Source organism: Phasianus colchicus, chromosome 2, assembly GCF_987193195.1.
Source record: "Phasianus colchicus chromosome 2, bPhaCol1.hap1.1, whole genome shotgun sequence".
NCBI lineage: Eukaryota > Metazoa > Chordata > Aves > Galliformes > Phasianidae > Phasianus > Phasianus colchicus.
This window is the reverse complement of record NC_143437.1, coordinates 9,002,648-9,029,342: the sequence shown is the minus strand read 5'-3', so window position 1 is coordinate 9,029,342 and position 26,695 is coordinate 9,002,648. Positions and strand designations below refer to the sequence as shown.

The 26,695-nt window shown below is 38.0% G+C and overlaps 1 protein-coding gene across 6 annotated transcripts in view; it reads right to left on the bottom strand.

Annotated features, from left to right (window-relative positions):
* Positions 1 to 26,695, bottom strand: part of FBXO11 (F-box protein 11) — a 65,097-nt gene that overhangs the window by 8,957 nt on the left and 29,445 nt on the right. For 3 of the 6 annotated variants that reach the window (XM_031598856.2, XM_090134703.1, XM_031598874.2), the window contains exons 2-11: positions 23,641 to 23,768; positions 23,453 to 23,534; positions 18,330 to 18,474; positions 16,877 to 17,006; positions 15,841 to 15,924; positions 15,626 to 15,758; positions 9,997 to 10,103; positions 9,799 to 9,910; positions 4,791 to 4,897; positions 4,568 to 4,705 (exon numbers count right to left, since the gene is read on the bottom strand). In XM_031598856.2, the coding sequence (XP_031454716.1) occupies positions 4,568 to 4,705; positions 4,791 to 4,897; positions 9,799 to 9,910; positions 9,997 to 10,103; positions 15,626 to 15,758; positions 15,841 to 15,924; positions 16,877 to 17,006; positions 18,330 to 18,474; positions 23,453 to 23,534; positions 23,641 to 23,768 (1,166 nt within the window). Of the gene's footprint in view, positions 1 to 4,567; positions 4,706 to 4,790; positions 4,898 to 9,798; positions 9,911 to 9,996; positions 10,104 to 15,625; positions 15,759 to 15,840; positions 15,925 to 16,876; positions 17,007 to 18,329; positions 18,475 to 23,452; positions 23,535 to 23,640; positions 23,769 to 25,127; positions 25,149 to 25,209; positions 26,215 to 26,695 lie in introns of those variants that run through there. The other 3 variants (XM_031598882.2, XM_090134704.1, XM_031598866.2) reach the window with 3 other exon arrangements.

Below are 26,695 nucleotides of genomic sequence, written 5' to 3'. Positions count from 1 at the left end.
ACAAAGCACTCTTTAACCTCTCAGAGTTGGCACTGTGGTACAGAAACCCACGGGGAAAATAGTGTGTAGGGTAGGAATCTGGCACTGGAATGCACTTGTCCCACTGCACGGTCACAAGCAGTGACCTGGTGCTCACCAGCACAGAGGAACTCCTGAGACTGAAGGCTTCACTGAGCATGCCCTGGTAGAGCTGGTGATCTAGAGGAGGATGGGTCTAGCAAAAAACAAAAGTCAGAACCCCAGACTTCAGGAGAGCAAACTTCAGGCTATTTAAGGAATCCCCCGGATGGGATCCCCTAGGAAACCGTCCTTAGGGACAAAGGAGTGGAGACCTCAGTGACTGGAAAAAGGGAAACATCACAGAGACCCCATCTTGTGAGGCCCCATCTGGAGTACTGTGCTCAGACCTGGAGTCCCCAGCTTGGGAAAGATGGGGAATTTTTGGAGAGGATCCAGAAAAGGCCACCAAGATGCTCAGAGCACTGGAACACCTCTCCTATGGAGACAGGCTAAGGGATCTGGGCTTGTTCAGAGAAGGCTCCACAGAGACCTCACTGCAGCCTTCCAATGCTTAAAGGGAGCTTATAAACAAGAGGGAAACCAACTTTTTACATGGTTGGCTAGTGACAGGACAAGGGGGAATGGTTTTAAACTAAAACAGGGGAGATTTAAGTCAGATGTAGGGGGAAATTTTTCACTGAGATGGCAATGAGGCCCTGGCACTGCTGCCCAGAGCTCTGGGTGCCCCATCCCTCAAAGCCAGGTTGGTTGGGCCCTGGGCAGCCTGAGCTGGTGCCTCATTTAGTGGTTGGCAATAGAACTAGATGACCCTTGAAGTCCCCTCCAACCCAAGCCATTCCATGATTCTATGGAAACCTACCCAGCTGTACGTAGGATTTTTATCTGGAAGATACTGTGCTGCTTAAAGGCTATTTCCATTCTGCAGTGATCTCATCTCACCACCTGTTCCAGCAGCCTGATCGAGAACCTTACAACTAAGAAGCATTTCAATAGCGGAACTGGGACATTCTTAAGGACTGGATATTGTTAAAAAATTGACCTACTTATTGAAATACTTCCCAAACACACAGGCCAGTGTTACTGCACTTCTCCCCCCTTTTTTTTTTCAAACTCAATATATCACAAAGACTGCATCACACTGCACATAACATTTCCAAGCCTCTACCTGTAGTTACTATGTGAGATAAGAGGATCACTCCTCATATTTTCAGCTAAGATAACTATTATTCATGCGTTCTCTTTAATGTGCCACTGGTTCTTTTGCATAAAAAGGAAAAGGTCTTTGGACTCCACCTTGCTTCTATCACAACATCGGAATACACCGTCTAGCTGTAACAAACAGATCAAATACTGTTGTTCCAAATGAATCGAGTGAATGCAGTCTGGTATCATTATTACTTTTCTTTTTAAAACCGTTCAGTACCCGTACACTTAATACCAGACTTCAGGACTTAAATTAGAAGCTTCTCCTAGCCAGACTTTCAGCCAACTCACAAGCTCTCCTTCAGAAGCTACAGAAGCACTCTCCTTCACCAGGCTTCCTCCAGCTGAATTCACTTTATTGCATGTTTCAGAGCATATTCATGTCTTGGAGAGGTTTATGAACATATGCATATGCTGAAGTGGATTAGGAGTGCTTATATAACACATTAATACAGCTTAGATGAGGCTCCAAACACGCAGATAACATCAAACTAAGATGTAACATCTTGGGCTTGTCAGTGCCCTTCACAAAATGGCCACACAACTACATCTCTAGAGCATTTAAAATAAAGCAAAAATATTCACACATATGTATGTAACCCTAAAAACACACACGTATGTTGCTAAAAGGGAGTTCTGTGTGGGTACCACTTTCTCCAATACAGAGCAAGTATGCACCCCAAGATGTAATGGAGAATGCAAAAGAAGTACATAACAGGAGAATTCCACTATGCCTCGCCTTCCACTGACAAGAAGAATGCCAGTCTCACAGGATGGCTAAGGCTGGCAGGGACCTCTGGGTCCATCTGCTCCAAACCTGCTCCAGCAGGAACTCCCAGGGCAGCTGCCCAAGCTGTGTTGTGTCCTGCAGAAGACTCCCCAGCCTCTCTGGGCAGCCTGTGCCAGTATTCCGGCATCCACACAGCACAGGAATACTTCCTGGTAGTCAGAGGAAGCCTCCTGCATTCCCGTTTGTGCTCACTGAGCACCACTGGAAAGAGCCCAGCTCTGGCTTCTTAGCACCTTCCATTCTAGGATTTACATACACTGAGGAGATCCCCAAGTCTCCTCCAGGCAGAAGGCTTATGCCAGCAGCAAACAGTAACTGCAGCAGATGTCCTGACCAGCTCACGCTGAGACCAGGAAAATGCAAGTCAAATGCTACAACTAGTACTGCTTTACTCCTCTATTCCTACTGCCCCAGCAACCTGGGTAGAAAGGAGAAAGGCCTCATTAGTTTCTTCTATACACAGTGCATCTTTTGTTAATACTATTTCCAGATCACCAAGACTCAAAAACTCAATCAGAGCTGGGTTACAATCAGCAAACAGAACAAGTACCTACAAGGGCAGGAAAACATGCTAACAAAAGGAAGGAAGACTCATAATTAAGTGAGCCTAACAATACGCAGGGACCAAAATTTGCATCTTCTAGAACTATCCTCTTCTTCTTTTCCATTATAAAATACACTGAATTTTTTGAATGTAACTTGCCATAGTTACATTCATTATTTATTGAAATTACAGAAATTCATTTCTCAAAGTAAACACTTTATTTTATTCAGTAGGCACCTGATAGCTGGCCAACACTCCTCCAACACAGAAAAACCTCACGTTCAAGAGGGAAGTTAAAGCAATGTAGTGGTTGAATTGTTGCATTTAGTTTCTTTAAAATGTTGGACTACTGTTTATTTGGAGCAAGCATTCAGTGAGTACAACTTAAAATGATTATTTTAGTTAGACAGCTGAACCTACTAAATCTGGATGGAGCATGTGACAGTGAGATGAAATACATGGGGGATATGGAAGGAACAGTGGATCCAAAGGTCAGAATATAAAGTGAGACAATGAAATGAGAAAACAGAAGTACATTTTACACCCAAGCTGTGTCTGTAATAGTGACCTGGGACTTGTCTTTCTCAGCTACTCAAAGCCACTGGTGTTCAGTGCTTGCATTTTTACAAGTACTATTTTTCCTTCCTTGAAAACTTGAGTAACATCTACCAACAAAATAACAACTCAGATGACAACAGCTATTTACTTGCAAAGAGTGAATATGTAACATAACAAGTCCAATTACAGCCTTCCTGACAAAGAAGAGGCCTAACACATTTAGCCATAGCTGGTCAGGCACCTTGTCAGATATTAAGGCTGGGAACAAAATGTATGGAAAGGAACATGCAGCAGTATCCCACAGCATGTGACACATCTACTCGGTTTGGCTGACCTCATTCTCCAGCAGCATTCTGAAATCAAGCCTGTTACAGGAAGGCTTCCATTATAACAGCACCTATTTATCTACAGCACCATTAAAACTGAAAGCCCAAAGCAAGTGGCTAGAGAGTTTATTATTTTCTATAACAAGAGGTATATACAATCCCTGACGAGCAGTATCCAACTTCTGCAGCAAGATAATCAAATTCTGTGCTAGAGGAAATCCGAAATCACGTTGATTTTGTTACTACACTTGATCTGAAAGTGAGCAGCATTAACCTCAGTAGCCCTCATTTGGTCTGACATTTTGTTCACTGTACTTTAGTCACATTCTGTACTTCCAATGTACAGTTCACATTTGCATTCCTAACTAAAGAAAAAAGTGACCAGAAAAAATCCTGTTGTTTTTGTCAGCTGGGTGCAGGGAATTACAAGTTTGGCATTCAAGCAGGAAAAAGAATGATCTGGCACTGTGTGGAAGACATGGAGCATTTTGCCAGAAACAAACAAACAAACATTTTTTATTCCAATGGCAAAAATCCATTCTGTTCTCTATTTCTAGGGCTATGCACACTCATTAGTCACTCGTTTACACGTACACAGAAGGTATCACCTTCATTCCACACAAACATTTTCATTAAATAAAGTCTGAATGCTGAAGCAAGCTGGGCATGCTCTGCTTCAGAGCTGTAACGTTAGAACAGGACCGATTTAAGTGTCCACACCACATTATATCTTATTTTTGTATCTTCTGGCACCTTAAAAAAGGTATAGAATCCTACAAATTTTTTTCGTCAGTTTCACAAGCAAACGTATGTGACAGTGTAAATCTAAGCCTACCACGTGCATCCTATTGCAAAAGGCATTTTATCACGTCAACATCATTCAACCTAAGAGGCTGTCAATCATCTGCAAAAAGTTTGCCCACATCCCTTCCAGCTAGAACTGTCTTTAAAGTGAAGTTGCCCACACAAGGACAAAAGAAGCTGCCATAGGCAGATTTTAAAACATCTGTTGACATGTAAAAGCAGGCTTCTTTTAAACATTTACTTGATAATGGACAAAACCTGAAGACTTCAGCTACTCAAGGTCTACATTTCTTTCTTCAAAAGAAGAAAATAAAGTGTTACCATGCCATGGTCAAAAGTGAAAACGCCAACATCGCGTCCATGGTGAATGTGATTCCGCCTGATAATGGGATTTCCGTGGTTTTTAACCCAAATCCCTGCTAATGCATTGTTGGAGATCTCATTGTCCTCATATATTCCCTAGGAAATAGAAAAGGTAAATTAAGATGGGAATCGGGAACAGTAAACAACTGTATCAAAGTAAGGAAATTTTGACAGAAAATACCTGTGCGTGGTCTGTAATATAAAGCCCAACATTTTCACAGTCGCTGATGTTACAGTGTTTAATAGTAGGACAAGCTCCTTGGCCACTAACGCATACTGCAGAGCCAACTGGAAGAAAACAGAACAGTTACCATAGTGTCAGAGCGCAGCATATTTATAAATAGTCTGGCAGCGCCGCTGCAAGAAAAGTTAAGAGTGAACTGATATTTTTAAAGGCTGAGGCATGCGCAGTGCCAAACCCTGGAAGCCACTGGCAGAAAAACACCCATGTCATCATTCTGCAGATGCAAAAACTGAACTAAGAGTTGCTTTTCAAAATCCCTTCTCCAAGCTGTGCAGTCGCATACGACTGCCAGGACTGACAATGGTTGAAATAATAACTCATGTTTACGAAAGCTCTCGCTCAGTGATTTCCCCACATTAGGCCCACTGTATGCCAATGGCTTACGACAGACAAAGGACCACAGGAATACAATAAAATTCTAATGATAATCGCTGCCTTATTTTCATTTCATTGTAACTTTCGTAACGCACCACATCAAGGAGCACAACCAAACCACAATTTTGTAGCATGCAAAGTCGTGCTCAAGACAGGCAGGAGACAGGCATGAAGTACAGAACCATACACAAGACGCCCAATTGAATTTGAAAGCTCCTTGCTGCAGTCCCTTGGATGATTTCAACTACTACACTACTACCCAGACAACAAACCTGAGGCTGCTAGGGCTCAAAACTGCTAGAGAATTCATCAGCTCAGCTCAACTCTCTTAACTGCATGAAGGATGAAACTCTGCTCCCTCTAAAATCAGTGGCACATTTACAGTGATTTCTGAACGGTAAGATTTCAGCTAAGCGTTATTTGGCCTACATAATGCACACCTTCCCCTCAAGTAAACACCATTAAATCAGCAAGCCAGCACATGCCCTATTAGTAAGCTTTCATATTATCTTCAAGTATAGTACCACAAAGACTATGCTTTCTTTTTTTAAATCCTGAAGAAATTATTTTGTCTTATCTAACCTTATGAACAGACAGTAAGGATTCCCTGAATTAATTCCTGCTTCAATTCTTGTAGCTGGAGCTTCAGCACATATTTTTTAGAAATACATTTAATATTGATTTCAAGATTTCCAACAACTGAGAAAAGACCATAAAGCTTATTAGCTAGTTACAGGCTCATTACCCTGTTAATTTACATTTTAATTTTTCAATTGAATTTCTCCAGCTCCAACTCCAGCTTCCAGTTACTGGTTATGGATACATTAGTATAAAGAGAACCAATGAATGGATGAATTTAGTGCAAGTAATGCATTCCTTCAGCCTTCTCCTTCACTAAGTAACAAGTTGTGGTCAGTGTATTTTTCATGATGAATGCATTCTTCTCCTTTACCTTCCAGGACTTCTCACTGAACTGTTCCTAACATTTCATTATGTTGTTATGGACACCAGGACCTGATCTGAACCAGGAATAAGAAGAACTGGAATACAATCTCTATTCCTCCTCAATATCCCCACAGATACAGTGAAGGCTCACACTGGTTCTTCTGGCCACATGACAAGCTCATATTCAGCTCTTTGCCTACAGTAATTCTTAGAGCTTTCCCAGGAATACAGCTTCCCAGGATAGAGGTTTATCACTTACACACAACAACAGGCTTTTGTTCCTAGTTACTTGCACTTACCCACATTAACACAAACATTATGAGAGTTATCTTCCAAAAAGGGTGTAGCAGCTCATCCTCCTCCTTATTTGTAACACCCTAAATCATCATCATTTACAAATTCCATCAGTACATGTTTTGTTTCTCTGCAAGTCACTGACAATGTTCATGGCTTAAAGTCAAGTGGCCATCTTTGAAACAGCCACAAAGTAGCCCACAATAACAACCCTACAAGTTATTTAAAATCTGATTTATTTAAAATCTGAGTTATTTAAAATTTGATGTGTGCTCTGTTGATTTTGTGGAATTCAAGTGTTTAAAAGTAGTGCAAGATGAAGTCAATTATCTTTCAAGGATCCACACACTTATACTGGGACTGCTACCTTCTTCAAAAAAAGTTATCAAGAATACTAAGTGTAATGCAACCATTAAAAGTTATCCGTAAGTAGACATAAATTTCCTTCGATTAATACATTTTAATTACGGATTGACCAAACCCTGCATTCACTATCTCATTCCATGTAGGATCAATAAGTAGTACTGCAGGCCATATTTCATCCTGTTTAGTTCCTGTTATTCCTGCCCCCTCCCATCTGCTCCAACAGGGTCATACATCACCTAACCCAGGCTTCAAGTTCCTATTGATACATAATAGGAGTCCAGAAGACATTTTGGCCAGTGCTTTTTAAGCCCTTGTGATTTTAGAAGGCCTGTTTTTACAGCTGTTTAACCTCATCCAACTCTTACTGTCAGAGTGGAACATACTTCACCATCCCTCTAGGGTACAAGCACATTTATCATTCCTACCTGTTCTCATTAAATATGGAACAAAAATTACACAACACTTTGCCATTCAAATTCTTTATCTATGACAGACCAGCATCACTACTGAAGCCCTCTTTCCAAGTTAAGTTCTTCTAACTCAATTGTCCTCTTGTTTTTCAGGGCCTTCCTCTCCTCAGAAGGAAAGAATCCCCATTTCAATGAAAGGCTCGTGTTCTGCTGAGGGGAAGGATTTACTACAGTTTCTGGGAATTCTTACTTGTTGCCTACTTGTATTATCTGGTAGCTAATTCTGCATTTTTGGGAACTCAATAAAAGGCTCTAGAAGTATTGCTCTTATCACATTTTCATTATTAAAAAATGTAATCTTTATTCTGACTCACTTCAGTGGACTTATTTGTTGTGTGAAATTGGTACTTCAAGAGTACTAAGCACATATATTACTGTTTCAGGCTTTATTTATTTATTCTTAACCCAGAATATAATAACTGCATACACTTGAGCAACACTTGAATAAATAAATGAGGCTCTCTTCCATCAATGTCTGTTTTTACCTATCGAGATGAGAACTAATACAGATTTCCTCTGAAATTAATGCAGAATATCTGGACTCGGAATCTTGCCACTTAAACTTCGTTTCAAAGATGCTTTGGACTGGCAGTAAGAGACCTTCAGCTGAAATTACTCATACAGCTCCCATCTAGATATATTACATACATTAAGAACTTTACATATAACAGTGTAGAAAGATGCTTTAATGCAATTAGGAGATCTAAAGAAAGGGTATCAAGCATGTGCGAGGAGAGAGTTTTTGAATGCTTATGGATCAATATTTCAGAGATGCCACTGACTTGGAAACAGTAAATGCCTTTTTTGGCAGACTGCCATTCTTCCTACCTTTTTTACATGCACTCAATACTTCCTGAGTAGGTTATAGCAAGGCTTGGTAGAATTAAAAAGTCAATAAAAATTAATAATCAATAAGCGTTGACAGTACAGCCTACGCACTCCCTCCAAAATTGACCAGAAATGTTGACTTCAGAGCAGAGAAACAAACACAGTGCAGCCAAAATTCAGCAATCCAGTGGGCTGAAGAGGACAAAAGTCCAAAATTATCAGAAATGGCTTGTCATAACAAACAGTGGCCAGGAAAAATCAAAACAACTTTTACAAATATTTTTCACAAAAACATCAAGACCTACTAGCTTACAGATAAACATGTTCCAATATGAAACCATGCAGCTCTTTAAGCTGCTTTTCAAAGGAAGTTTAAGGTAGTCCAATAAATTATTTTAATTCCCTCCCATTCATGGGGTCCCCAATATTATGCAGATGAATAGAAAGAACAAACTCATTTCACATCCTTGTAATTCCCAGCATTTAAGTTTAAAAAAGGTAAAATTAAAGAAGTCAAGATACTGAGAGTAGCTAGCTATCCTTCCTTCTTCATATCTTATCACTTTCCCATAATAGCTACCTGTCTCCTATAAAACAGATGGCAATGCGAAGCAGAGCTGCCTTATTTGTAACTGTGGTAGAGTTTTACAACTTGAAATCTCTAAGAAAGAGCATGTGAGAGCCTCTATGAGGCACAGTCAAAGGAATCCTTCCACTATTCTCATTACAGTTCCCTGGAGGATTTCCTGTTCGCACCAGAAAAATATAGTCTATGTCTAGCTGAAGATCTCCTAATTTCCCTGTTTCAGTGTTGAGCTGAGCAACAATTATGGACAGCCTGCTATGTAGATTCATTCCACTTCACCACCTGAACTTAGATATCTAGCGTTTATATTGTGGTTTCCATGCAAAGACTCAGTATCTCCATTCATCTTCACCTCTTTTTTCTGATTCTCCAACTATACTTTATCTGCTTGTTTTTGAACGTCTTCTTTTGAATTGCCATGTCTTGTTTCCAGTGCCTGTAACTGTCACAATGCCTCCCAGACCTTCACTGCCTCTGACCCTCTTTCCAAATCCTATTCTACTGATGGTTAAATTTCTCATCATCTCTGATAGTGAAACGAGTGTTTAACCATTCACATCATGTATTTCTTCTGTCAGTATAGCTAGCAACTCATACTTAGCACACATAAAATCCTTTCCACTCCTGACAGGAAAGAGAACTTAGCATAAGAGTTATAGCTCACAAACAGTTTTAATGTCATCAAATTCCAGCAGTGCACGCTGTAATGAATCTAACGTAAAAGACCCACATATGCCCCCTTCAAATGCTGTCTCCTGCCAGCTACAATTATGCAAACCAGAAACAAATAAATTTTATATAAAAACTCTCCTGTTCTGGTTTTAAACTAACTGCCCAATGAGTCCACAGTGACTCAAATGGAAGGCCAAGCATACATGCCAGCAAAGGTTCTGGACCCATATCTTGGTAATAATGTCACTAAAAGTTAAAGAAGTTTAAAGCTCTGTAATGAATACCTGCACAAAAAAAAGAAAAGAAACATGTCAACATTAGTCATAATTTGTGTGCTGCTTTCACGCACTCTGGTTAGATTAGTCAGCGTTAAGCAATGTCAATCTCAAACAATCAAAAGCCCACCAACCTGTACAAGTACTTCGAATAATACAGTGATCTATAATTGGACTGCAGTTCACGGTAATCTCTAAGCAGTGGTGTGCATTGTGGTGCTGAGCAGATTTGTCATCAGGATTGAACTGAAAAAGGAAAACAAGTATTTATCTATTGGCTCAGGCACTAAAATGAGATTATTAAAAGCTCCACTCAAGTTTCAGATGCTTACCCTGATTGTCATATATCCAACATAGGCGTCTTCAGAACCCTCCATAAAAACGAAGGTGGAATCTCTAGTGTTTTCTATTATAACCTTATCTGCTACTTTTCCAGGAGCTGCAAAACATGAAATCTAAGTTTTTAGCATATGCTGGTGAAAAAAGGTCCTCAAAGAATTCTGTTCAAGGCAACAACAGAAGAAAATGAACATTATTTCTGGAACATAGAAATCTTGGTATCACATCAATATTTCAAAGTTGATGAAAAAAGTAGTCTAACAATCTTGTACCAATTCAACATCTAGCAGCATAAGAAAATCTTCTCTTACACAGAGCTAGTTTTTCTGACTTCTAGTTTGTTGGAATATCTGGAAAAATAACTCCTCATTAAAATAAGGTACAAACTGAACATTTGTACAAGGAAAAAAACCACTAGCTGCAAAATACCAGCACGCTTTCTGTATAAAAACTGCACAGTTCAACAAACTCAGGTTCTAGTCTAGAGGCACTGTAATTCTCTTACCAAATATAGCCCAGTTGGTATTTTAAACTCTTTTCTTAAACCTGAATACATACATTTCATCACTAATTTAAACCAATTTATACAACAAATTAGTAATCTGCTTATGACCTCAGTAATCAGCAATGACTCTCAACACCTCTCAGAGCTGAAGTGGTTTCTTCATTATTATTTACAAGAAAATCTTGTACAACAAGACTGAGCTCTATTTCTGAAGGTTTCAAAATAGTTTATTTCCATGTTCCCTTAATCCACAGATTGATTTCCCACATTAACAGCAAGGCTCTGCTATATTTTCATCCTTAAGCCAAAGGCAGAACACTCTTACATATGTACTGCAAAAGCCAGCAGAGGGAGCACAAGTTAACAACAGTCTTAAGAATGGTGTAAATTTACAGTGATACTCATTCACAAGCAAGAGACTGTTTAATTCAAAACTGCACATTAAATATGCAAGCGAGAGCAATCCTTCCTCAATGTATGAAATGCAAACATTCAAGTTTCACAAATTATAGCAAATAAGTTATGGGAATGGCTGAGAGTTGCAATCAATTTCGAAACAAGAGATATGCAAATACAGACAGATTTGCCCTCAATTTTCTATTTTATTGAAGAGCCTATGCACAGGATTTCTCACCAGCAGATTTTTCTGTTGTCTGTTGACACGAGAAGAGACAAGTGGTATGTCCTGTTCTTTATCACTCAGGCAGAAAGGTGCCAGTCAGAATGAAGCAATATTTACATCATTATCCAGCTTGTTCTCACTATCTAAAAGCCAGATCTCTGCTTTCACTACAGCAAATGTTTTAAGGTAGTCTAGCTCTTCATACCACTATTCGCTCACTACCAGACAATAACTAAAAGAGGCTTTGTATTACTGTACAAAACAATTTTGTGTGGCCTGGTAACATATCTACTGGATGTTTTTTCACCATGGTGTAAACGCACTGGTATACACAGCCGTGCACTCACGTGCTGTTCACTACAGGTATCTCCTTCCTCTCAGCACAAGAGTTAACTTACAGGTCTGAGTTTGGGTGGTCCCAGAACACCCATTATGGAACATGCCAATTAGTAAGACCAGTATGTTCAGATGATCCACCAGGAAAAGGCTTAAAAGGGAAGGGGACTTGTTTCAGCACTGCTTTCATTTTAAATGAATCAAAGAAATTTTATGCTCCAACTTACTGAATCTTCACAAAATAATTATTCAGAGAAATATCTCTATTTCAATTTTTGGCTCAGATGGCCTTAGAAAAGATAAACCAATATAAGAACAGGAAAAGACAAAGAAAAGGGCCATTAATTTTATAATCAAGCAAAGAAGTCCATTTGCCAAGTCTAAGAGAGTCAACATTCCATAGGATCAGTTCAACTACAGTATAATGGCCCCAAATGAAACTACTTTAGAAACAGTTTAACAGAAAACCTATAAATAAGACTGCCCATTTTTTAAAAATAAATTAGTTAAAACAATTAAAAAATTAACTGGATGTAGCATCAGAGTTATTTAATTCCTAAAAATGCATGAAATGATTTCAGTTTTCAGTGCATTAACAGGAAATAACACCAGATTCTGCAGAAAATAATTGTTAAGACCCTCTGCAATCATAACAGGCAAAATGCTGAGATCCTCCTAGGTTCCGAACTCTAGAAAATCCATAATTAACAACACAGCATTAAATTTGTCAAATGTATTTCCAGTTCAAAGATGCAGAACAGGTACCTGAAAAGGAGTTCAGGCTATGAAAGGACCTTTTTGAACACAAAAAGTATTTAACTTGACATTCCTCACCATTTTAGATTTTACTATCCTTAAAATTACAGTTATTGTTCTTATTGTCACTGTTTTTCCTTTACTGGAAAAATACTTCAATAATTCCCTTTTCACTTTCTGCACATTATTTAAATCAAGTGGAAAATGAAAGCCCTATCTCCCATAATACAGGGCAAAAAAAGAAATCAATTAAGACTTTCAGATAAAGATACATATATGGATAACTGCTGAAGCAGTTAAGAGGAGTTCTGCCATCTTGAGTGACGTGAGAACTCCACAGAAGGCCTGCACTCCTGCATATAGCTGACTCCCCTTCACCTACTTCTCTCCCATGTCCACCCCTCCAAATCTTAAAAAATATTTATTTATTAAGAAGTTAATAGGCATTTCTGTCCACTGAACTAGATGCATCAGAACAGGACTTCTACTCTTGCTTCCTACTTGATAGTTTAGATAAGCCACATTACTAATAATTTGTTTTATGACAAGGTCACCCACTTAGATGACCAAGGGAAGGCAGTATATATTGTTATTTTATTTTTTTCCCATTTCAGCACAGCTTTTGGTATTTTCTCTTACAGCATCCTGGACAAAATGTCCAGCATATTGCTAGCCAAGTAAATAATATGAGTTGGGTTCAAATGGTTATAGTAAGCTGAGTTACATCAGGCACCAGTGGGGTTCTCCAGGGATCTACTTTAGGGGCAGTTCTCTTTAATGTTTTTAAAAGTAGCCTGGATGCAGGATTCAAATACAAACAAAGCCAGTTTGCGGATGATACTAAATTAAGTAGAGCTGTTGAATCCCTGAAGAGTAAAGACCTTGCAGAGATGTTCACAAATTAAGAGTGTTAGGCAATCACCAACCATGGAAGTTCAGCAAAAGCAGGGCTGGATTCCCATACCTGGGATGGAGCAACTCTGGATGAATGAACAGACTGGAGGATGAGAGGCTGCAAAGCAGTCCTGTGGAATGGCATCTGGAGGTTTCAGTTGATGGCAAGCTGAATGAATAAACAGTGTGCCCTGATGGCCAAAAAGGCCAACAATATTTGGGGGCTAGTCAGTCAATGGCAGAGGTCACAGCACCAAGCCTGCCAGAGTTAAAGTAGTGTTTAGACAATGCTCTTAGTCATAGGGTTTAATTTTCAGTTAGTTTCTGTATGAAGCCAGGAGTTGGGACTTAATGATCCTTGTGGGTCCCTTCCAACCCAGGATACTCTGATATTATTACTATGATAATTTCTTCAAAGCCTTCCTTGCAAACCCCCTCATTTACCCAAATCCAACAAAATAAAACACCAAAATTAAACAGAAGAAATCAAATACTAGACCCTATTCCGTAAGAGCATTTTTCTTATTTGAGAAAACAAAACTTCGGAGTTTGAGGTATGCCTTTCTAGAAATGCTGCATTTCTTCACAAGTCCACAGAAGAAATCATTAAAGAAGACTGATTTCAAATTAAAAAGAGTTTTGGCCCTACCATTCTGAAAAGCACAGACTGAACTGGAAAGAGAAGGATCTCTAAGGCTTAGCGCTTCACATTAACTTGTTTTCTTTTCTGGACAATTTAAGATTGACTCCCTCTACAAAGACACTGACCATTTAGTGTAGGAAGTCTGACAAGGGAAAGAGACAGCAGTGCCAGAAACCGAAACAAATACATCTTGTATTTCTGATTCACTTTTGGAGATTTTGCTCCCCAAGACAGCTATTCAATTACAAAAATACACAATGCAGATCTCTTGCTTTCCAAGACCTGCATATAAAATTGATTTTCTGAATAACTGAAGATAATTCCAGGGAAAGGGAATTACTGTAACAGAGGGTCTTTCTTGAGAGAAACCAGAGAGTATGCAGAAGTGTAAACAGGTATCAAAGATGTCCTTCCAAATTTCATCTAGAAACTGAGATATAAAATATCTTAGAACAGTGCTGATCCAGTCTGATCTGGATTTTAAACACTGAAAGAGTATGACTCTTGCCCTAGTATCTATTACTGTCACCCTCTAACTGAAACAGAAGCCAGGTCAGTATTTTTGTTAAATCTCCAAGGCTGTGCCTGCATTTGGCAAGCACTGCAACATACCAGGAGTGGAACTACAGAGTTAAACGCGTCAGTGCTGAGGAGCTGACACCCACACCATGTTTGTTGCAGAACAGGCAGGGAAGAAGCAACTGTGACTCTGGATTAGTCCTAGCCTGGTCCCTTTGACTGAATGCACGCAGACTGCTAGAGTGCAGCAAGTGTATTCCAGGAACATGTCTTAGATTAGTCTCATCCAAAAGGAATTCAGTTTGTGCTCCAAAACCTCTCCATAACAAACCTACGTACTGTAAGTGGGAAGTTCAGCACACTCAGTACTATTAGCACAGCCCTGAACTGACAAACTAACACAGTAATTCAGATGCACCTTGCTGATCTGCAGGAGCCAGTTTTAAGCCTAACAGTGGAACTATCTGCCTCATATGGTCAAAACAGTTCTCTCTCCAAGATTACAACACCCAGGCAGGAAGTGCCAGAAAGAGATTCACTCTGGAACAAGACAGTTGGTAGTCAGAACAAATAAACACTTTAGGAGATATACATATATTTTTAATCTCAAAAAAATGCACAGAGATGAAAATGACTTATGGTCACCATAGAAGCAAGAAGTTCAAGATCTCTTAACAAAAATTTCTACCAAACAAAGGGAATTTAAATTCTTACCAGTCGATTGTGCTACTCAGGATTAGTACGCTCACAATAAGAACAAAGAAGCAAACAGCTACTCTAGCACCACAATTTGCAGACTGGTGAATTATTGTGTATTAACTCCCCAAGACATTCAGAATAGATTATTTTCTTCTCCACAAAGGATTCTTTTTTAGAGGAACAGTTGGGAGATGAACAGAGAAAGAACCTCTAGTCTCAGAATCTTTCTACTAGATGTTCTCATTCCTTCCTCAAGATGAAATTATAATGCTGAAGAAAATGGGACAGATACTAATTTGGTCTTGCTCCCACTGCTGAGTTCTACTCTGGAGATAAGTTATATATATAAACAAATTTCATATGAACCACCTGAAAATTTCAATTGGAGTCCTAACTGAATATATCTCCTGACAAATTCAATTTTTCTCCTAATAAAATAAAAAGTTATTTCTAGAACTAACAAGCAGATGATGGTACTTTGGTCTGAAGCATTAACAATTTTTTGTACAGAAAATATTTATTTCACTAGGCTCATGAAGAAAGACTGGCATTTATACCAGATACTTAATACACCAGAATATCTTTGTAACAAAGGCAGTAGTTAACGCAAGTCATGCCTTTAGACAAAAATGTTCTCAGTTTAAATACCTGCACCGATCATGGTGATTGGAGATTCAATATATATCCATTCATCAGTATATATACCAGAGTGAACAAAGATAAGTCCATCAAAATGAGCTTCCTGAACTCCACCAAGAGCATCCTCAATGGTATCATAGTACTGGAAGAAAAGGGAGAAGTTCAGAGAGACATCCATGCAGAGATGCATAAATATTCTTAAGAATAACTGCTTAGAAACATACCAACATATTTTCTCTTCCTTTATATCTTGCAGGATTACTGTAGAAGTGTTCAGCAAAACCTGGCTTTACATGCGCTCCTTTGTACTGAAACAGGGAAAACAGTTTATGATAAGTTGCAGACAGGTGGAGCTGAACGCACAGCCAGACATCTGAATGTACAGATAAGTGATCTATTTATCACTTAACAAGCTATTTGCTATTTTCAGTTAGTTTCAGGATCTAAGTATCATATTTGACTTCCCACATCAGGCACTCAATTGTAAATGGCTGCACCAAAAACAGTCTGAATCTTTAAAGAGTGACCAGCTAAACCAAGAGCTCAGCCTGCTTACAAAGCCAAAGGCCTATGAAGGAACTGAAACATGACAATAAAAGCTGTGTACCTTATGTACTCCACAAACAATGCTGTTATTTCCATATTTTGATTGTAGCTGCTTACCACAAAACAAATTGCATTTATATGGTGAAAAAAAATAATCTTGTACACCTTCACATCGGATTTAGTACTGAACCAAGATGCCAAGTTTTAGTTAATGAACTTCTGAAGTTTAAAAACAAATATACATCACATTGTCTAACAGATCAATTTTGCTATTTTATTTATTTCCCTCTTGTACATTTTTCAAATATCATACCCAGACATTCCTACAGTGTTTTGATACTTCAGATTAGAGGTTCAATCACATGCCTTTAAAGTAATCTGCTTAACTCCAATCATGTCAGCTGTAAATCACTATTTAAGCCCAAGTGATATCTTTCTTTCGCTAGAGGAAGAAGTGTATGAATCTCTAAATCAGCATGCACACGTTTAATATACCTGATTACAACATCGCTGAAATCAAGAAATAACTTCAGATATTCACCTATTGCATAACAACACAGGAATCTCTCCTCATCTCCTTAGTCTCGCTATCTCACTTACTTTAAATTCCAAAACCCAAATCATTGCTGTATTGTCAGCTATGTTTCAGAAGTCGAGATTTCTTACTGTCATAAATCACCTTTAAATTGAAATATAAATTAATACTACTGTTACCAGTTGCTGAAAGCTTTCCTTCCAGGGATTTGGATGTTCATATTCTTCTGGATTAATCTGATAAAATTTACCAGCTTCAGGATGCATCATTGGACGTGTGTACTCAAATACTTCCATATACAGTCTTTTCCTGAGTAGAAGTGTCAATCACAGAAGAAAATTAACGTACTACACATTCCTCTTTCATTTTAATACACCGCACTAAAAACACATATATTTCTTTCCCCGATAGCATTTGACATAGTTCATAACAATGAATTTGAAAAAGATCAGTACCAAACACTTAAACACTTTCCAAGCAATTTCTCTACTGGACTGACTTCCGTGGTTTTGTGAAATAACTTCTGATCAGGATCCAAATGGTCACATTCTCAACATGTAACTGAAACGTCGGGAGAATTTCTTTTAAGCTACACTGCTTGTGAAATCAGTGTCTAATTGTATATTAACTGCAGCAGTGCTTTAGCACTTAGGAAAGCTATCGTAAGTACAACAAAACACTATTAAGTGTGCCACCAATTCTTCACCTTACCAAAAAAAAAAAAAAAGAAGGCTGAAAAAAATGCATTCAAAGAGAACAAATGATTTACCATATCTCAAGAAACATTCCATCATTGGACAGATTATACAAGCCTAGAAGAAAATAATGCTCCAGCTACAAAACAACTGGATTGTTTTGTTTAGTATCAGAATACAAATAGTTGCAGTGCCTGAGCTGAATGACATTAGGTCTAGCCTTACAGAATGCCACTGAATGTTAGAAAATGTAACTCAGCTAACAAAATGTCACCAAAATTCACTTGGACAAAACAAAAGAGCACTTCTGTGATGCCATACTCAAACTCTGTTATTAGCATTAATCTCTACCTCGAAACAGAGAACAAAACAAATCCCAGCATAAGAAACACACTACTTTTCCTTATTAAATAATTTTAATTTAGATCCTGTTAATCCACATTCTAAATAACCCCAGGGTGAGTGAACTTATGTGTCAGAAAACAACCAGAGTATCCAAACATTAAAACAAAAACAAGCAAAAAAAGAAAAAGAAGCCAAACCAAACCCCAAAATATGTAACACCAGACCAACGTGCATTTGACATCAAGATATGCATTTCTTTTCAAGTCAAATACAAACCCCATGGAAATATGAACAAGGTTAAAGAGGGGAAGAACAGAAGGAGTGGCTGCTGAAGGAATCACTGCATTTAAAGTCATTATTTAACTAGTATTTATACAACTAGAGAATCAGAAGTGTTACTGTTTAACACGCCTGATCAGAAATTCATAAGTAACCAAATAATGCTTGTGTAAACCAGAGATATTGAAATACAATTTGTTTAAATGCAACTAATTGCAGTTCCTAACCAATAGTTCATTTTCTCCATTGTCCTGGCATCTCATGCAGCACAGCTTATATTTCTCTAGATAATGAGGAATAGCTTTTCACTTACCACAAAATTGGATCATTAGCCAGCTCACTGAAGCGTTTACACACACAAGCTGCTCTGCAGAGATCCTGCTCCAGCAGGTAGGAGAAGATCTTTAGAACCACTTCATCTGGCAACTTTTCCTGAAGATACTGTTCTGCAGGTGCTGCTATTAAACAGTGATTTATGTAAGGTTACTGACATATTTAAGCAGTCCAAATTCTGATCAAAATACATGGCCAACTTGCCATTTGCAAGATTCCAACTTAAAGTTTAAAAATCTCAAATTTTAAGTGCCCTTCATCAAACTTTGAAGATAAAACTAGATAAATCGTTGACCCTGGTGTCAGGTAGAAGCTATAGATTGACAAAAAACAGCTACTAAGTGTATTTCAGATACACTGGCTCTTTATTATTAGCTTTGCTGTGGCTCAACTAACCCATACTATCCACATAATAATGATCCAGTACCAGAGTCAGCAGTTCAAATATTACGAAACAAAGGAATTTACCCAAAAACAGTCAATCTGAAGAAGATACAAATAAAACTTCCCCACCTCCATACAACAAATACATTATGAAGGAATATGCCTGGGATGTAGGAAACCATCAAGCAGTAAATCCAAGATATCCTTCTACTTACTCCTACTTACGTGTTTTCTCATAAAATTAAAAAAGAAAAATAAAAATGAAGCCAAATGAAGCACTAGGCTTGCCTGATGATGCATTTTTTGAGAAAGGTTTGAGAATATGGCATTCTTCTCATTGCTTTGCCATTGTGCACATCACATACAACAGCTTATAGCAAAAAGGCCATCTGCAGTCTGCATTCTCACGAGGACCTTCCATGGCAGGTACCTTTGCAACAGAGTAGTTTTGTTTTTAGAGGTCATCTGTTTGGTTATTGCCTTTAAGATCTTTTCTCAAGCAGAACCATACAGAACAGCTTCCAACTTTTAGTGGATTTGTATGCAAGGCATTAAGAGCTTCTGCTATATTCATAATGCAATTACATCCATGTAATGCTCCTTGCATTATTAATTTTTTCCTAGAACATCTAAACCAAGGGAGCAATACAACTGTGATTCTGACTATTACAGAGAGAACACTGAAGTGACCCTCAGACAGAAGACTACTAAATTTGACGGAGTTAGATTCAGAAAAACAGTTTCCAAATGAGGTCTCTCTAACATATACAAGATGGCAGAACCTCTGAAACATTGTTGACTCTGCAGTGACTTCCATAAACCTGTTCCTTGGGTGACATTCATATAATGGTGCAACAAGTGATTCACAGAAGCCAATTTTCCCTGCTGGTCTTAATAATGTAACAAGAGAGGGGCAGAAGCTCTACATAAACACCACTCCAGTCAAACAAAAATCAATGCTGTACAAAAGTCTCACTATTCTCTCTCAAAATTTATTTTGAGTGCTAGTGCTAGCTAAAGTGCTAGTATTGATGATGAGAGAAGAAAGAACCACCAGAACTTCTTCCTCATTCATACCTGCCCCCCTCCAAATTAACATTTTTCTGGACCAACTCTTCAGTGCAGCTTGTTATCAAGCTACAGAACCACCAGCATGGGTGCAAAGGAAGGAGACAGGAATGAATGTCCAGAAGTCAGGCAAGACGGTTCTTTTCAGTAGCAGTATTATTAATGCCACACACTTTATTATTATTTTTAATAATAAAAATCTTACAGGCTGAAGCCAGTAAATTATCCAAACTAATGAAGTGCAAGCAAGTCATCTGGAAAGGTCTTATGTTCGAGATAGACTTGAAGAACCCAAGATATAGGGAACATGTGCCAACTCGTGAGCTGAGTACAGCCAGGAGTCATCCAAAACTGCTACCTGCACATTAAGTGCTGGTTTTTAAGAAGGTATTTTTCCACTGGAGTTGAAGTTTTTTGCTGTATCAAACAGGCAACAGCAACTCATTCTACAGTCCTAATTACCCTTGAAATGCATCACAGGATTGCTGGGCACTGCTTCTGATTTCATCTTTTTCTGGGAGCATTCCAGTTAGATGTGGAGACACAATCTTAAAAGCTAAAATGTAATGTTGTGAACACAAGACAGTAAATATTCTCAGAGACCTCCCATGACCTGTCTTCTGCTTTTAACACACAAATGTTTGAGGCATGCAATGTTATCTTCCTCCCTAGACAATTGGTTTCTTGACTAAACAGCCTGCAGAACTTCATCTTCCTTTACGTTTACATATAAGTTAAGACTTGACTAAGTTTGAATGGAAAGGGGAAGTTACTTGTATAGTGTCTCCCATTGCTCAGAAATTCTTTCTGTTTCCTTCCTTGGCCACAAACAAGATAAAAAAAAACTGTATCTAAATGTGTTTCTGTCACTGGAAGAAATAGCAACCAACTTTGACAGCACAAAAAAAATTTCTTCTTGAGGAAAAACCAACAACATCACATATTGCAATTTTCCAAGCAATTTTAACTGGAAGGCATTTAATTAGGCACTACTCGCAAAATGGAGATTTATTTTTTTTTTTTACAAGCATTTGCTGTCCTCTTCCACTTTTACCTTACTTCCACATTACTTTCTTCAGAAGTAAGACACTCAAGCTGCCTTTCTGCTCAGTTAGAGGCAAGGTGCAGGTATGTTCTTTTCCGAAGTTTAAAAAAACAGACCTTTAAAACTGCATTGCCCTACCTGGTGACTAAAGCAGAATTGTTAGTTTTCCAACTGTCAGGAACAGCAGTACAATATTTCATATGCTTGAAAAGCTTTCATACTTAACCTTCATTTTGTCAATATGAATAAAAGCAAAATTTAAAAAAAGACAAAATGTAAGAGGCTCTTACCAACCTTGACCACTACTCTAACATGACAATTCAAATACTGGTGATTATTAATAAAGAGCTAATATAGTAAAAAGTTAAAAATTAGAAACATAGCTGGCTACATCATTCTTTTTCCACAGGATGTGCTTGAATTCAAATTCTTTTTATTTTTCTATTTTTATTTTTACTTCTGTTGATAGTATAGCATTACCAAGATGGAGAGCAGGAAAAGTTGCCTGAAAGTAAATTTAACCTTTGTACAAAGGTGAAGAGTGCCATTCTGTGAATCTTGAGTTGTAAATTATGTATTGTATGGATCCCAATTTTTGTCCATTTAATGGTGAGGACAGTGCCTAACAGCTTTTGCTTTGAACAGAGGTCGTTAGTAAACGTATTTTTTTGCTAAGAAACAGATGTCAGAAAAGATGGCATACGTGATTTTGGATATAAATCTTTAGGAAAAGGCAAAAAAATACAAAATTCAAAAATTCAAAAAGGTATTAAGTTCTGTGAGCCACAGGCTATGGACTTATCTGATGTATAGAATAACCAATAAATGATCCAATAACCAAGAGTTTCTGTATGTACTGCAACTTGAGTTCAGTGAAAAAAAAAAGAAACGAATTGTCTCTGAACTCAATTCTTCCAAAGATGGTTAAAAGGCAGCAACTACCCAGTATAACATGAAAATGCAAATATATGATGTAGCGTGAGAGGAAAAAAAGCCCTACAAATAATAAACAAAAAGGAAGAGAACAGAAGACAAGTGGTACTGAAGGTTGAAAGTTCACAGCGGAAGCAGACATTTACAGCTCAGTTGATATAAGGAGACAGTCAGAACAATACTGAATTTAAAATCTGCTTATGCATCTGATGTAAGAAACACAACTCAATAATACTTTTTTCTTTTCTAAACTTGTATTTTCTTCATTTCTTATTATTCTACTGAAAAGGGTTTAAGTGAATGGATTTGCGTGTTTTCTGTAACATGTGACTTTCTCATCAAGATGACTATATTCATTAATCTTCCTATCTAAGGACTGGAAGCCACTGTCCTTTAGCACCAGGACTACTGGGGGACAGAGTTGCAGAGAAAAGAAAAAAAATATGTCAAAACTTGAAATAATAAAAAAAAAGTTTGGAATACTGTCAGGAAGAACACATTAAAATTTTGAAATAGCAACTATTTCAGAGCAGCAGTTTTTCTGAAATAAGGATGAAAATTAGGAATAGTCTTCTTCCGTTTCTGATTCTCATCCAGATGGACACACTCAAAAGCACTTTTCAGAGTCCATACATGGAAGAATGGTTCTCTGCCCAGACATAACCCTGCATTACTAGACCCACACCTTCATTTCACCTACAGTTCTTAAGTAAACAGCTATATGTTTCAAATGATAACATACCATTCCCACTCATGATATTCCAGAAAATCTCATGCTTACTCAGTCACAATAGCTACCATTATCTTTGCTAACAACTACAACAAAAAGGCAAGAAAATATTGTAGCAATTAGCATAGGCACAAATTTAGAGTCACATCTCAGAAAACTCAAAGGGAAAATAAAAAGAGTAACCATCATCCATATTGTGAGAGATATTAATAGCAAATAGTTTGACAAGAACACTCCCTTGTCCAGCTGTGACTTGTTTCAATACAATCTCAAGAGTACAATTACAAAAAACAGTTTGCAATTCCATGCTGGAATTGCAATTCCAGCTCCACAATTCCAACTCCACAATTCCAGTACCTTGCCCAAATGAGCTCAGTAATGCAACAAAAGCAACATGCAGCAAACGTGGAAAATTCCCTTTTAAGTGTCACGTGTGGTGTGAGGATTTTATACAAAATTACCCACATCAATAAAGTAAGGAGGTCAGTAAGAGCATAATGAAAAATGTATCAGAAGAGAACAACCTTGAAGGAAAATCACAAACTGTAGAGAGAAATTGAGCTTATGATACTAAGACTTTGCACCATGCTTTCAGTATCAGACTGGGAAATGAAACTGGAAGTAAAATTACAAGCTGATGTTTGGTTTTGGTCATTTCAAGTATATAAACCTATGGTTAAATGATTCTTAAATAGTACAGAAATTCAAAGAGAGAACGACAACATGTAGGAGGGGATGTAAAATGGAAGGTTTGAAATAAAAATCTGTACCAGGGATCAGATTCTAAAGTCAGACTAAAACCAAGGTTCCAAATCTGAAGCTCAGAACAAGTTTCTAGTTGTCCTTTTACTGAAGTTTCTCAGGTGGAGAAAAAGAAGAAAGAAGTTGGGGAAGGGGGCAGGTATCAAAGATGTGCCCCCTAATCTTTGTACAGAGTTATTACCTGATAAATCCTGGGATTTTCCAGATACTCTGGCACGTTTAGCTCGGTGACCAAAGTTTTCAGTAGCTGAAGTGGAGGCACCCTTTAACAAAATAAATCAGAATTAATTTAGTCACTAGGTAAGTTATAGAAAGCGCTGCCTATTCTGAGACAAGTACTACTTCACAGTTGAAACCAAATCAAGTTACCTCCATACTGTTCTTTGTAGGGCAAGCTGTTCTTTTAGGTAGAAGAGTTTTTCTGCGAAGTTGGTATGGACTATTTTGTGCACCAGGACCTGATTCTTCTGCAACCATATCTGCAGGTACATCATCATCTGTCAATAACAACAACAAAAAAAGTTTGTGAGTTAGAATTCTAGGGTGTTTTTTATACTGTAAAAACCACAGATTCTTAGATAAATGCACCCAGTCAGGCAAAGGTGGGGAAAGTGCTAAAGCACAGGGAATATTTGACGAAATGTAGTTTCGTGAATGCTGTGTCCACATTAAGAAGCACATTAAAAGCAAAAATGAATTAACCTCTGTTCAACACACATGAACGGCAGCTATACCACAAGCTGTTTTTCTTAAGAGAAGTAATTAAAATAGAGTTTCACTTTATTTGCAGATGTTATTCACTATACTAATTTCATCACCCCATTAGCTCAAGCTTTCTACCTCTGTAAGACTATCGTAACAAGGACCACTGGAGCTTTGCTATTAAACAGAGGTTATCAAGAAAACCCTTAGAAAATATGGCATTTACTTCAAAACTCATGGCAGATTTTTCCAAAATATTTCAGGAATGCTTCAGTATACAAATCCTTTGGTAAAATGGAATAGGAAGACAGAACATGATGTAGCTTTAAAGAGGGGAGGAAATGCAGAAAGTATGATACCATTTTAAGATATTCATTTACTACTGTTGATACCTATATGTAAAATTATATGTATTTTTAATTCTGCAACATATCCAGCAAAGCAAGGAATTGTTTATTGTTAGACATCCTACAACTAGGATTTCATAATGCAATGCAATAATTTAACAAAGACCAATACAAAAGTCTTCAAAAAAATAAATCAAAGCCTTGTTTTCTGCTGAAGTAAAAGCTGCACTTTCTGCAGCACATAACTGTAGGGAAAAAAAATCAGACTTATTTTTAGTTTTAATGCTTTTTCATTTTCGAACTGGATAAAACATGATGTACAAGTGATGGCCAGAAAAGCAATACTGTAAAATAAGCAGTTTTCTTGAATGTATTAGCATGAAAAGACAAAACTAAACAAAACCACCATAGCAAAAACACATACTCTGCATCCTTCAAGTATTAAGTCAGTCCATGCTCATAACATAAATTAAAAAAAAAAAAGTTCTAAAACTATTTTTTCTTTACATTTCCAGATAATAATCTCATGAGCTTTTTTTCCCAAACATAAATTGTAAGAGAACTGCATTTATGTAGGTTTATGCACTCTGTCATAGCCCAAGCTGCTATGCTAGTGACACCTAACCAACAAAAGTCTGAAGAAAAAGTTATCTCAGTGCCTTCTTGTTCTTTTCCAACTCCACCTTTTTGCTTGCAGCAACTTGAGATTGAGCACAGTGACTGAAACCTTGAATGTTTTTTAAAATAACAAAACTCCCAAGTTAAGCTAGATACTAGCTTACTTACCCTCTGCCCCCCGTTACTTACTTGACAGACCCACTGGTACTGGAGGACTTCTCTGTCTCTGAAGGATGTTTATCCATTAGACAGAGAAATACCAATACGTGACCTGCAGTGTATGTCCCTGTGACACGGCCAGCACAGCTCTGGCATCGTGCTCCCACTGGAGGTTGTTGATGCCTTACTAGGTGACTGGCCACACCTCCATGATTCAGCCATGGAATTTTACATGTTTGTGACACCTCTGACAGAAAATACTGTCGTCAAGCAAACCACAAGACATCAGAAGCTGAAAGAGAAAGCCTACGAGAGAAGAGCTCCCAGTTTCCCTCACACACAGCCGTGGCGGGAAGCTGGGGCTCTGAAGCAGGCCTTGCAGCAGCCCGGAGCAAGGCTCCCTCACAACCAAACTCTGGCACCTGAGCGTCAAACACTGCACACCACTACATTCACACCCCATATTTCCCTGTCTACAATCGAATAGAGTAATTATTAATTCTGTTGCTGATCCCTGTTACTTAGGGATTTTGAGCATCTTAAGCCTCTTCTCATTTCACAGTGAACGTGCGGCATGTCAGAACAGCAATTTTTTTTTTCTTGTTCTTCATAGTAAATTCAATAGTTCAAAACTGCCCCATGGAACACAGGAAAAATATAATAAGCAAAAGAAAAAAAAAATCAAAGCACAGAGGTTTGATCTCTCAGTAGGCGATGAAAAGGGCAATGGGAAAACCCCAATTGGGTTCTTAAAAGAAAACCAGCAGAAGCTGCTGAACATATAACATATTACCAATGAAAAGAAGATAGAAGTCTGTGGGGGTAGCGTGGAAGTAAAGGTCAGTTTGGCTGAAACACTGAGAGACTGGCTAAGCAGAAAGGAAACGTACTCGTTTTTTTCACAGCAGATTTAGAAGGATGGCAAGAGTCCTGCTCAAAGATCACCTTCCTAGCACAGATGACATTAAGAGATGCACTCATTCACTCAGACTTCACAGCAGGCACTGGAAGAATTAAAATCTCCCTTCTTCCATCTGGCTAGCAAGGAGGGCACCTGAGGGAAGCGTGGATGCGAGCAGCAAGGCCCAGGAGCAGGGCAGGAGCATTAATGTTAGCTCCCCCTAAAGGAGTAACATGATGACACTCATAATTCTGCCTGGAAACCTTCTGTGCTATGCAAGCATTCTGAAAATTCTCCCCTAGAAACACTCACATAAACATAGTCCTGTTATAAGGAAAGAAAAAATGACAGAGTCTCAATGCCTCCAAAACATTTTGAGAAAAGCAACTGAAATGCAACAGTACTGGCTACTGCATCTACTACCATAAATAAAAGGCTTTATCAATATCTGCTGATGGTAGAAGCGTTTGCCTGATAAAAGCCATTAAACAAATTCAGGGGAGCATGTGTGTAATATTAATACTCTCATACAACACCTGCTGAAATGATTCCCAGATGCTGTCAAAATTTTGTCAATACATTTGCGGTATAAGAGATTTAAAAAGCTGAGTCTGTTCTCAAACATTTACTATAATGCTTTATATGAGTTGTATTATGTAAAAAGATAAAAATATTTTATTTGAAATTATTGTCTTTT